This window comes from Dermochelys coriacea, chromosome 26 (genome assembly GCF_009764565.3).
Source record: "Dermochelys coriacea isolate rDerCor1 chromosome 26, rDerCor1.pri.v4, whole genome shotgun sequence".
Classification (NCBI taxonomy): domain Eukaryota; kingdom Metazoa; phylum Chordata; order Testudines; family Dermochelyidae; genus Dermochelys; species Dermochelys coriacea.
In genome coordinates, this window is record NC_050093.1 from 3,576,361 (window position 1) to 3,590,358 (window position 13,998).

The window sequence follows — 13,998 nt, forward strand, 5'->3', positions numbered from 1 at the left end:
CTAAACAAATACACAAATGCCTTCCCATTTCCCCTTTGATCCCAGTAGCTCTGCATAGCACAGGAAGCCACCAAGCACTTCAGATGGAGAGAACGCTCTCTTGGTGTGACATTTAAAGTTAGACTTGGATATCTCACCAGGGCAAAGTGAAGTGCAGGTAATTTTCTGCACTGACATTCCCTCACAAAAAGCACCCCCGTTGAGCGGAGCAGGATTGGTACAGGTCCGGGATCGCTTCTGCCAGCCTCGGCCACACCGCACATTGCAGTTAGACCACTCAGTCCATGACGACCAGCCTCCATTCACTGCAACACACACGCATGGCATTATGGATGGCATGGTAAGACTTAAGCATCAAGTCTTCATTTCTGATCCCTTTGTTCTCAGATTTTTCTTTTTTATATATTCTGCAAGGTAAATTCCAAGCCCAAATAGGGGCCTCACCACCTAAATAGCACCAGGATGCAATTACATAAAGGACACGGTGTCAAAGAACTGCTGTGTTTGCCTTTGGTGGGTTTATATGCCAGAAGGTGTAATGACTGACAGACTCTAAAGGGAATGCGGAGGCAGGCACCTCAGTTCTCTTCAAATATGCTTCACTTAAAGGATAAACACAATCATTTTTTTAAAAAGCGATGGTTTAGGCATGCCTCTGACTTCATCGATAAAATGTCACTCTCCAGTTTAACGAACACTGTAAGCAACAGGGTGTGGTAAAATAAAAGTTTCTGCTTCTTTTACCAGTGCCACACAACATTTAAGGGCTTGTCTTCACTACCAGGGTAAGTCAACCAAAGTTACACTACTCCAGCTACGTAGCTAGAGTCGACTTCACTTAGGTCGACTTCCTCCTTACTCTTCTCGGAGAGGTGGCGTACCGGGGTCAACCGGAGAGCACTCTGCCGTCGATTTAGCCGTCTTCACTAGACCTGCTAAATCGACCCCTGCTGCATCGATTGCAGCAGTGTCAATCTCCCCGTAGTGAAGACCAGCCCTTAGATTCATTATCTAGTGTTTGTATAATGCTACATAGGTCCAATTAAGGGAAGCACTTGAGCATATCTCTATTCAGAATGATATTTCATAGAATATCAGGGTTGGAAGGGACCCCAGAAGATCATGTAGTCCAACCCCGTGCTCAAAGCAGGACCAATCCCCAATTTTTGCCCCAGATCCCTAAATGGCCCCCTCAAGGATTGAACTCACAATCCTGGGTTTAGCAGGCCAATGCTCAAACCACTGAGCTATCCCTCCCCCCAATTTAGACACGTGCTTAAGTGCTTTTCTGAATTAGGGCTTAAGAGCACCAAGTGTAAGGCTTATTTCTTTGGCCAGGCTTATAAGTGGACCTTATTAATAACTGGAACAAGGATTATTTATTATTTTTGTCCTCTCGGAGTGCCTGGAAGCCCTCATCACTGACAAGGACCCCATTGTGCTAGGCACTGTACAAACAAATATGATCTTTATTTGCAACCCACTGGTTATTACGGATGCAAAGAATCTAGGCAGTAAATATTATTGCACGTTTCTACTGACCATACACCACGACTGTTGCAGACGTGCTCCTTCTCTTGGCCACTATGTTGGCAGCCATGCAGGTGTAGTTCCCAGAATCAGACAGACGGGCCTGGCGGATGATCAGGTTGTGATCTGCCCTAGTGTCAATGTTCTCATCCTGGTTGGAATCGATCGGCTCCTCATTCTTAAGCCATTCCACCTGATGGGTAGGGAGATGAGAAGAGAATGAAGCAGAACAGCTGGAGAGAAAGATGCACAGTGAAAATAACCATGACCCAGGGATAATTATTGTTACTGCAGAAGCTATCTGCAAGGCACTTGGAATGTCTGACTGACATTAATTTAAGGCATGGTGAATTGGTGTTTTACAGAACTGAGAAACTAAAAACAGAAGTGAAATCTTTAGACCCTGTTAAGAGGCTGAACAAATGTGTCTCATTTTTATAGACAGGTTTTTCAGACTGAAAGGAGGTAGGGTTGTATCCTGAAGTCAAATACCCTTCCAAGTCTCAGTTCAGATGGATAACCTCAGTTGGGAACTTGTGGAAGGACTTGCAACTTTGAGGTAATGAGCTTATGGATTTGCAGGCTACAGGCATTCATTAGCACACTGTTCTGTGCAGATGGTCTGCAATTTGTAGATTTTCCAGTTTATAAACAAATCTGCAAAAGCAGACCATCAAAGCCAATTAGATTTCATGCCAGACAGCAGGTTCCTCTTCCAGTACCATTAGTCATTTTGGTTAGCTGGGGACAGAAGGTGTGCAACTGACATACCTATAGTTCGTAACATCTCTGCAACATGGCACAGTCAGATGGAAGCCAGCCTTTGAAGGGAGACGGGGGTTTATGGCAATGTTTTTCTTATATGATACCCATGGATATAAGAAATTTATTGACTAGTATACAGATCTGCTAAGCAAGGGACTGGATGCATATTTGAACCATGTGACATATTTTATAAACACAATAGCTGAAAAATTTAAGCTTGGGGTACATTTCCTCCTCTATTTTTAGCGTATGCTATTAGACAAAAAAGATAGCAAGATGAGTTAAAGATGCAGCATCATTGTTAAGTTTAGCATCAAGCATTCTAAACACTTCTATGTATCTAGGTATTCAGAATGCTCCCATCACCATAACATTAGTTATGTATTTTGTGTTTCAAACTTTACCATTATTTAACATTGTTCCTTAAAACTCTTTTTCATGGAAAGTAAAGGACAGTTCCTGGGACATATACTTGTGTGCTGCACGTGAGACCAGACAACGTTTAGAGAGAAATTACATAATGGTGGATGAACAACTAAGGTATGTTCTGTCACATCCTAGAAGCCACCTCCTCTATTGGTCAGTCTTGATAGCAATCACATAGTTATAGACACCTTAATTCATCAGTCCCACTCCTTGCATTTATTCTCACTGGTGTTTCAGCTGACCTCTACCCCTGAACAGAATCACCTCCCTTTCACCAACGCCTAATTGATAAGGGCTTGTTTCCACTTACCGGGGGATCGACAAGCAACAATCGATGCATCGGTGGTCGATTTAGCAGGTCTAGTGAAGACCTGCTATATCAACCGCAGATCGCTCCCCCGTCGACTCCTGTACTCCACTGGATCGAGAAGAGTAGGGGGAGTCAACAGGAGAGCATCTCCCATCGACATCGCGTAGTGTGGACCCTGTGGTAAGTAGATCAAATCTACGTCGATGTGAGTTATGCTAGTCACATAACTCAAATTGCATAGCTTAGATCGAATTTCCCCTGTAGTGTAGACAAGGCCTCAGGCTCAAGTTCTGGCTTATTCATTTTACTGGGATTACATAGGATGTGTAAACAGTATTTGAATGTACCTGTTAAGATGTCTTCCTCATTTTTAGCTTTAGGGGCTATCCCTCCTTGTTTTACCGCTTATGGATTATTTGATCATACTTTTCCTCCATCAATGATTATTCTTTAGATGGATTTACACTGGTTTATTACAGTTCGCTTTAGTCTGAGTGAGGTAGGAAACTATCAAATGAATTGAAATCCACATACTATTCATTTTCCTCCATGCAATTAACTTCAACACTTGCAATCAGACTATGCCTCATCAAAGAAACTAGGAATCCAAGTTAAACTGTGGAACTACAGCACCAGAACGAGTCAAGTGACAGAATTCCAATGGTCACAGTCAGAATTACAAAAAGAAAAGGAGTACTTTTGGCACCTTAGAGACGAACAAATTTATTAGAGCATAAGCTTTCGTGAGGTACAGCTCACTTCATAGCTTATGCTCTAATAAATGTTAGTCTCTAAGGTGCCACAAGTACTCCTTTTCTTTTTGCGAATACAGTCTAACACGGCTGCTACTCTGAAACCAGTCAGAATTACATTCACTTTATGTGCATGGAAATGACAAACATGTCTAGTAATATTAAATGAAATGACAAACGTGACTAGTGCTAGTGCAGACTGGAGTTCATGATTTTACACCTATATATATATTTTACATTGTGACTCTCTCACCGGATCATTTTTTTTAGTTCCAGGTTTCTGTTACAACAGCACTTTTGGACTTCATGCTATTTTTCCTTTAGACAACTCAATATTTTCCGGGGGGGGGAGAGAGCGCGTGAGCACTGTGATCCATTGTTTACTGAGCCTGAGATTGCGAATAAAAAACGTTTACATTAATGCAAAGCATTTAAAAGAATGATGATCAGTGTGAAGGGAGAACATTAAACAGACGGAACATAAACATGAAAACATTGAGAGATGTGCAATCAAAAGATGATTTGTAAGCGAGGGCATGCAGTGCCTTTTACTTTTTATCTGCATTTTGACAGCATTGTGAATTCTCCTCACTAATCCCAGCCACCACTGCAAGACCCCCTTCTCCTAGAGAATTACTTTCTTTAAAACGGTAAGGTGCCTCTGCCACATCTGATTAATACTTCTAAAGCAGCAGGAGTTTAGAAACCAATTTTTTAAAGGATGAACTGCTAACTTGGCTTTTTTTATTTTACCATTTCCAGTGATCTAGGTTCCCTTTAGATAACTTCTCCACAAAGGACACAAAAAGTAAAGGTGTGAGATAATTCACCACATTTCCATATCCAAATGAAACACTAACTCTGAATTTTTAACCTGGAATCTCTAAAGAGTTGACTTAAAATTCATTAGCATTTAACTTCCCTTGCTTTATCATCAGTGGATGTCATGCAATTTATTATAATGTACTGAAAATAGCTGCCTTTTTAAGGATTAGACTGTCTGAAGATCTTTAATACTTGACTCATGAACTAAGTTTCAGAATGACTGTCTATAATGCAACTTAAGTTTATATATAAAAATGTTTTTTCCCCCAGAAATCATGCCTGCTCAGAATTAAAATGTTCCCATAAATTTCCACCAAAGGCTAATCATGTAATGATCTACAAAAGAAATGCAGGGGCAGATATGGATTAACTCAGCTTCTCCACATTGGGTAGCAGAGGATGAATTAGCATAATCATAAATTTGTTCCAATTACAGAAGGCAATTATCAAAGACCAGCTTACAGCACTATCAAAATGAAATCAGTTAAGCACAGCACATCACAGGTAGATTGTAGTGGGAGTTGGTTATTTTTAAGACAAAAGAGTTCAATAAATAAAAAAGCTCATCCATTTTTTTGTCTATTGAAAATATACCATAAAAATATTTCAGTGCCAACTTCATAGGCACAAAACACACATGTGAGATGCTTTAAGTGGTGAAGTCTAATAATGCTTAGCCTGTGCAAAAAAATTTAATCAAATTAATGTATGCACATGAATCGTATTCAAATATGTACCCATATAAATATTATGAACACACATCTTCCAATTTCCCGATTACAAAATCAGAGTACCCTGGAGACTTGTAAATGTCCATCAGAATATTAATGAAGGCAGCAATACAGATGAGGCAGACATCGCAGAGAAGAGTTAGGAAAGGTAGCATGACTCTTTTAAAACCCTGTCCTTTTCAAAGGTGCTTCTCATGTGTGAGATAGCACAATAAAAAAACCTTACAGGCCAAAATCCTCAGTGGGTTTTAGAGTTTGTTTCAAAGATCACTGAAGTCATTGGGAGGCTTTCTGCTGCCTTCAAGGATGCTGGATTGGGCGCTTGAACAGGCATAAACCTGTTCGCTTCAATGAGCTATGCCAATTTACACCTGGGGAGCTCTCTATTCTCCTTAGAAGAATATTTCAAGAGGGTGATGCAGACAAAAGTTTTTTGCACACAGCCCTGTGTAGAGACTGGATATTTTTATGTCAGTTTAAGTAGTTATGTCATATTGGATGGGTATTTGTCTGAATAAGATACAGGTTTGGGAAGTGTTACGTTCAGAAATCCTTATTGAACTATATCATTTCATTCAATACATTGCAAGGTCTTTAGAGTAGGGACAGTCTCTCTTACATGCTTGATGAACAGCACAATGGGGTCTGGTCCATGATTAGGTGCCACTACAATACACATAAATAATACTTCCCGTTGGGCTCAGAAATACTTTAAGAAACTGTCTATACAATTCAATAAAATGAGCAATACAAAAATAACAGCCCCAAGATTATTAAAACAAAATTATTAAATACCTAATTTACACCACATCTTTTTTGCATTTTATTCAGCTTGGACAATGAAGAATAGAATGATCAGTTTCCCCTTGTTCTGGTTATTTGCACACACTGGTTCCTAAGCACTGTCCCTGCCTTGCCATATTCCAGTTTCACAGGATTTCAGGGGACACAATTTTTAAAATTGTCATAGAAAGAAATAATGAAAAAAAATATTTTAATAGATTTCGTGTGCCACACACCAGTGTTGCCTCTCCACATTTTAAATTTTAAGCCAAATCTCCATTTTGAATCTTAAATCGGTTAGTGCAGTATCCCTTCCACACCAATTAGTACAGCTTATTCACCTGCAGGACTGACTGATATGCCTGGATTTTCTGTTCTCTCTCACATACCTTGTTTGAGAATATATAGACATTTAATAACCAACAGGAACAATGCAGACTTGCAAAAAGAAAAGAAGTACTTGTGGCACCTTAGAAGCTAACACATTTATTTGAGCACAAACTTTCGTGAGCTACAGTTCACTTCATCGGATGCATTCAGTGGAAAATACAGTGGGGAGATTTATATACATAGAGAACATAAAACAATGGGTGTTACCATACACACTGTAACCAGAGTGATCACTTAAGGTGAGCTATTACCAGCAGGAGAGCGCGGGGAGGCGGGGGATCTTTTGTAGTGATAATCAAGGTGGGCCATTTCTAGCAGTTGACAAGAACATCTGAGGAACAGTGGGGGCTGGGGGGATAAACATGCGGAAATAGTTTTACTTTCTGTAATGACCCATCCACTCCCAGCCTCTATTCAAGCCTAAGTTAATTGTATCCAGTTTGCAAATTAATTCCAATTCAGCAGTCTCTCGCTGGAGTCTGTTTTTGAAGCTTTTTTGTTGTAGGATAGCCACTCTTAGGTCTGTAATCGAGTGACCAGAGAGATTGAAGTGTTCTCCAACTGGTTTTTGAATGTTATAATTCTTGACGTCTGATTTGTGTCCATTCATTCTTTTACGTAGAGACTGTCCAATTTGGCCAATGTACATGACAGAGGGGCATTGCTGGCACATGATGGCATATATCACATTGGTAGATGCGCAGGTGAATGAGCCTCTGATGGTGTGGCTGATGTGATTAGGCCCTATGATGATGTCCCCTGAATAGATATGTGGACACAGTTGGCAACGGGCTTTGTTGCAAGGATAGGTTCCAGGGTTAGTGGTTGTGTTGTGTGGTGTGTGGTTGCTCGTGAGTATTTGCTTCAGGTTGGGGGGCTGTCTGTAAGCAAGCACTGGCCTGTCTCCCAAGATCTGTGAGAGTGATGGGTCATCCTTCAGGATAGGTTGTAGATCCTTGATGATGCGTTGGAGAGGTTTTAGTTGGGGGCTGAAGGTGACGGCTAGTGGCATTCTGTTATTTTCTTTGTTGGGCCTGTCCTGTAGTAGGTGACTTCTGGGTACTCTTCTGGCTCTGTCAATCTGTTTCTTCAATCTGTAGTTGTAAGAATGCTTGATAGAGATCTTGTAGGTGTTTGTCTCTGTCTGAGGGGTTGGAGCAAATGCGGTTGTATCGTAGAGCTTGGCTGTAGACAATGGAGCGTGTGGTGTGGTCTGGATGAAAGCTGGAGGCATGTAGGTAGGAATAGCGGTCAGTAGGTTTCCGGTAGAGGGTGGTGTTTATGTGACCATCGTTTATTAGCACCATAGTGTCCAGGAAGTGGATCTCTTGTGTGGACTGGTCCAGGCTGAGGCTGATGTGGGCAAGTGGGATGGAAATTGTTGAAATCATGGTGGAATTCCTCAAGCACTTCTTTTCCATGGGTCCATGGTGATGATGTCATCATCAATGTAGCACAAGTAGAGTAGGGGCATTAGAGGATGAGAGCTGAGGAAGCTTTGTTCTAAGTCAGCCATAAAAATGTTGGCATACTGTGGGGCCATGTGGGTACCCATTGCAGTGCTGCTGATTTGAAGGTATACATTGTTCCCAAATGTGAATTAGTTATGGGTGAGGACAAAGTCACAAAGTTCAGCCACCAGGTTAGCCGTGACAGTATCGGGGATACTGTTCCTGACGGCTTGTAGTCCATCTTTGTGTGGAATGTTGGTGTAGAGGCTTCTACATCCATAGTGGCTAGGATGGTGTTTTCAGGAAGATCACCAATGGATTGTAGTTTCCTCAGGAAGTCAGTGGTGTCTCGAAGATAGCTGGGAATGCTGGTAGCTTCGGACCTGAGGAGGGAGTCTACATAGCCAGACAATCCTGCTGTCAGGGTGCCAACGCCTGAGATGATGGGGCGTCCAGGATTTCCAGGTTTATGGATCTTGGGTAGCAGATAGAATACCCCAGGTCGGGGTTCTAGGGGTGTGTCTGTGCGGATTTGTTCTTGTGCTTTTTCAGGGAGTTTCTTGAGCAAATGCTGTAGTTTCTTTTGGTAACCCTCAGTGGGATCAGAGGGTAATGGCTTGTAGAAAGTGGTGTTGGAGAGCTGCCTGGCAGCCTCTTGTTCATATTCTGACCTATTCATGACGACGACAGCACTTCCTTTGTCAGCCTTTTTGATTATGATGTCAGAGTTGTTTCTGAGGCTGTGGATGGCATTGTGTTCTGCACGGCTGAGGTTATGGGGCAAGTGATGCTGCTTTTCCACAATTTCAGCCCGTGCACGTCGGTGGAAGCACTCTATATAGAAGTCCAGTCTGGTCCTTTGGGCACAAATGATAATTTTATAGGTCAGAATACAAAGGACCTCAGTACCTCTGCATTTAGATTAAACTATCCTGCCCTTTACCTACAGCATCTGACTTTCTCATTTGGTCAATAACCAGAGTACACATATATCAGAGATAATATAGTTAGAATGTCAGCTCCCCTTGAAGAGAGAATCAATTGCCTTCTGGATCCAAGATTAATGCTGTGCAATCTTAAGATGGGAAAGGTCAACATCTGGCTAATAGCTGCAACATATTTCCTATTACCTTGTCACTTCACAATTTTTTAAATAGACTCCCTTCTAAATTGGGAAAATTAGTAAATATTCCCTTAACCTTCTCCTATCAATTAAGCCAACACCACTGCTGCCTCAAGTCCTTACGAAACAAGCCATCATTTGCATCTTCAAAAGTGCATTAAAATTTTTGGATCAGTTTCATGCTTTAAAGACAAATCCACTCTATCAGTGCTTGGACATTATGGTGGAGGGCACTTTAGAAAAACACTTAGATATATTGCTGCTTGTGAGATGACTGCTGCTAATTACACTCATCACAACTTTTTTTCAGTTACCAGGGAGACACAGTGGATAAGGCAAAATGTATCATTTCTTTTATACTTAGATTGTAAGCTCATTGGAGCAGGGTCTGTCTTTTCATTGTGTGTGTATAAACCTAGGTAGCACAACTGGCACTAAGACCACACAACAGTTTCACAGAAGACATTGATCAGCGAAAATCCTGCAGATAACTTTTGGCCACTCTTGACTAAAGACCAATTTAAAATCACTGACCTATGGATGAAAGGCTCCATACCTCACATCACCAATCCCCTCGTCCCTGGTTTATCCACTCTTCATGCTTTGTTTTGTCCTGATTTACAACTCCCCCCCACAACACAATTTTTGTTTTCACATTACACACACAATATCTGATGGAATTATAGTTAGAAAGCAACTTTATGTAACTGTGACATTGCCTCTAACTTTGTATTCATTGCAGGAATCAAACCTAAACCCTGGTAATAAATGGCACCAAAACACATGGACTGTTCTGTAGGAGAAATTATGTTTAATGTGTCCACTTTAAAAATATTTGCACATGGTAAAAGCTAAACACCATGAATCCTCTGATATTTACTGCAGTTTTTATTGCAATATGATTCAAAATGGGGGAGAGGGGGATAGAATGATGAAATGCAAAGGCAGAGACTATACAGACAACAAAATTACAAGAAATAATCACACCTGCGTTCTTTGTCAACAACAAAGTACTTCACACTGCATTCTTTGTCAATACCAGCTGTTCTATCTATCAATCATCCATTTTTTAAATAACACCCCCCACTAATAACTTTCAAATCAATGGTATAAAATTGGCAGATATAATTTTGAGCTAGCACCATAAAACTAGCTGAAGGCTACTCAAAATCAGAAACCAAGGGTCTTGGAGGCCTGTCTCCTTCAGTTCTTCATTCTACTTGCCTTCCTGTAGCAACAACCGCAGAACAGTGAGCACTATTGTGAAGTTGTTCAAGTGACACTGTCTCTGCATGGGTATTAGTTAGTTAGTTTGTCCGATATAAACATCACAAGAGATGCTTATATCAGAGCTCTGGGCACCCTAACCATTAACTAATATGACAACATAATGCCTCCAGAAGAGCTGTGGGGAATATTTTTTGCCTATTGAAAATTTTGACCCTCCCTCCCCCCACAAAAAACAACAAAAATGTTGGCTGAAAACTGCCGATAACCAAAAATCTTGGTTTTCAGATGAATTTTTTTGTTTTTCTATCTATAGTTGGACAAACAAAAATTTGAGAGCGTGCGTGCAAGTAAAACAAAACACTTCCCACAAGAAAACCAGTTAGTTGAAAATAGAATTTTCTGCCAAAAGAAATTTTCATCAGAAAAATTTCAACTAATCCTAACCTAGCATTAAAAATGAACATTCAACAATCCATCTGGCCAGCCAGTCAGCAACTACCAAAAAAAAATAAAAATAAAAATAAAAAAAATTGATTTTCTACTCTACTCCCCATCATTGTTCTGAGAACCATACCCTCAACCCTCTCCCCAAACTCTACTAAATACACGTCTTTTGTAGAATCCCAAAAGGCCACCAAATTCAGGCTATTTTGGATGAAGGGGATGGACCAAGCCCCAGAGCCCCTGGGCTGCCAATCGAGCATCATGCATTGCCCCCATCCCACTAATAATAAAGGGGGGGGTCTGGCTCTAGAGTCCCTTATGACTGCACAGTTACAATGGGTGAGCGTAGGCACAACAGGTACTCTAATTACTGAGACCTTTAAGGAGATCCCTCATGCCTCTGTTTCATTTTGTTTTTTTTCTTTTAACCTAAAAAAATCCAACAATTGTATGAAAAAGCCTCGACATCATAAATTATTGTAGATGATTAATGAAAAAAAAAAGTTTGTCAGATCCAACCCATTCACATCTACCTTTATGATCACATTGTTATTTCATCAGTTCAATCAAAAGACATTAACCTTCATTGCAAATCCCTAGTATAGGATTGGGTCAACTATACCTACTTCATTGTCTAAATTATTTCATGGAAGGAATGCTGTTACCAAATCAGTTAATCATGGTGCCATCATACTGTTCTGGTAAGCATATGTTTCTGTCATTAGACTGAATGTATAATCCCATTACAAAAATCTGATGTGCCAACTAACTCATAAATCAGACTGGGCTTTTGTGTAAACTGTAGGGAGGTGGTGTGGGAACTTTGTCTCTAGAAAGATATTATGTATGGTTTGGTGTAATAGTGAGAATTCTAGAAGGCAAGTGCCTGTGTAGGTATTTTCCTACAATTTTCTTTATATTTACCTTTAACTGACCCCCATCTATTGCATTTTTGTAGAAAAGACAGAGGCTGGTGATGCTCAGACACAACACATGCCATGCTGCCCACACCTTCCTATCTCAGATACTGTGTTTCACCCACTTCATAATGACATATTTACCATTACACAGCAAGGGCACTGAAATTCACCACCAAAAATGAATCCATCCACAGAATGTTCCAAATGGACTGGAATTAGGGAGTTGGGGGGGAAGGAGGGGAGGATCACAAAAGATAGCCATAAATAATTGCCAACATTGTGACCTGTTAGCTCATCTTTAGTTGCAACGTTCTGGGTACGGAGGCTTTCAGTGTTGACTAAATCACAGCATTAGGATGTTGTCCTGTAGGTTCTCAAGACAATTAAATTGGAAAGCAAAGAGTCAACTTATTGGCACCTCTCCTTTTGCAGGAATAAAGATCACATTTGAATTGGAATTCCATGCCTTTCCTTCCTGTAAATACTGCACAATGACACAGCACTAATAAAACCAAAAATTATTATGTGGGTTTATATGGTACCTTTTGCAGTAAGGCAATGCTCATGGATCATTTGACTTTAATTATTTTCTGGAGAGCAAGAAATAAATGACCTGGTTGACACTGAAACCCCAAGTCCCCTGACTGTAGCTCAGGTGAATAGGGGAGCAAATTAGGTGAGGCTCTTTTGGTGCATTTCTTTATCTAGATAGCCTGCAAACAAAAGATATATAGCGATTCACAGACCTTATTTTAAAAGTGTACAATGTGTACTAAAAGTATATTTCTTGATACTGTGAATCAGGATTGTTTGAAAGATAGACAAATAACTCAAGGTCCAGAGATGCTGTCCATGGTGCTACTAGTTGGACTTCATCTATTTTTCAATGCACAGGCATTTACAAGCGAATTATAAATGTAGCCGATACAAAAACATTTTTAGATAAGAATATTGGGGAGTGTTCTTTGCAATGTTTTGCAGATGTCATCCCAATATGCAACATCTCATTTTTACCAAGCTCTTGGAGATAAGAAAATCATCACAGAACACATAGTAATTGAAACCAAAAGCTATAAACAAAGAGATTGCAGTGTCCTTTCCTTTTATATGCTTGCAATCAAACATTATGATGTGGCATTAAGGAAAACAAAAACAAAAAACAACACAATTCCTCCACTCTCCACCAGTTTATTTCTTTCAAGAAAATAAAGAATAAAGGCCCAATCTTTGGACAATTGCTATCAGGTGTAGTGCTCACATACTACAGTGATGAGTATGGCGAAAAGATTCTAAATAAAATAGACTCTTGTGTATTCGTATTGTTTTCAACAGGAATTCTCATGGTAGTAATTGTCACAGCTCAGGACTAGCTGCACTTTTGACCACTTTCTGGTCTCTCTGAGAACATCCCCTCAGGTGTCATCAAGCCCTTTCTTCTCCTGAGGTGGAATTCCCCAAGTCTCCCACTCTTAGAGTGGACCCTGGGCTATTACCTAATGCATCAACCGTGCTTACCCAGCAGGCCCAAATGGGTTTGACCCCTACAGTTCTGCCCTTTGGGAGTCTGTGAACAGTGCTGTATATAGTGACCAAACAGCCTTCTTTAAATTGCAGTATTGTTTATTTTGCTGTTGAAACTAAGCATTTAGATTAAAAGGATCTTAAAACAACAACCCACATGCATGTCTATCCCCTGATGGTAGCCTAGGCAGGTGAAGCCTTCTTCAAACATCCCAGTGGGTCCTGTATGTCAGTCTGGTTCCCTCAAAGAACTTCCCCCATCTTCAGAAAGTTTTCCTTTTTAAACTATTACTGCCCTTTTGATCTTCTGGTTCCCAGACCTTGTCCATGCTTATCAAATCCAGTTGTAAGTTGGAGCCAGGAGGTCAAATCTTCAAAGATAATAGTTCAGACATGCCTCTTAACAACTTCTAAGCATTTGCCAAAGGGTAGATTATTTTTAGCCAGTGTTTCCCTTCCTGTTTGTTTTTTCCTGACAACTATCCCCCTATTAAACTAAACCAACATATTCACATTGTAAGCAAGACAGGAACCAGGTCAACATACAGTATTCATAAATTATTACAGAGCAGCTCTGGTATCTATTGAAGCAACCACTATGCATGCCTGTGTTTTCAGAATCACATGCTAATATATCAGTCTGATACATTTAGGTCCATATATACTATTCAAGCAGAACAAGGCTAATATCACTATTCAAACTGTAGTTAGGATATAAAAATGCATCATGAATAGGAACCATTGACCCTATTAAACTTAAGAGGAAGAAAGGGGAAAAAATCATTAAATGAAGACAG

The 13,998-nt window shown here is 40.3% G+C and overlaps 1 protein-coding gene across 7 annotated transcripts in view; it reads right to left on the bottom strand.

Annotated features, from left to right (window-relative positions):
* The window catches only part of UNC5D (unc-5 netrin receptor D), a 441,192-nt gene that overhangs the window by 82,636 nt on the left and 344,558 nt on the right, over positions 1-13,998 (bottom strand). For 4 of the 7 annotated variants that reach the window (XM_038384983.2, XM_043503013.1, XM_038384980.2 and 1 more), the window contains 2 exons: positions 1,543-1,723; positions 138-305 (listed from right to left, as the gene is read on the bottom strand). In XM_038384983.2, the coding sequence (XP_038240911.1) occupies positions 138-305; positions 1,543-1,723 (349 nt within the window). The remainder of the gene's footprint in view (positions 1-137; positions 306-1,542; positions 1,724-13,998) is intronic. The other 3 variants (XM_043503014.1, XM_038384987.2, XM_038384986.2) reach the window with 1 other exon arrangement.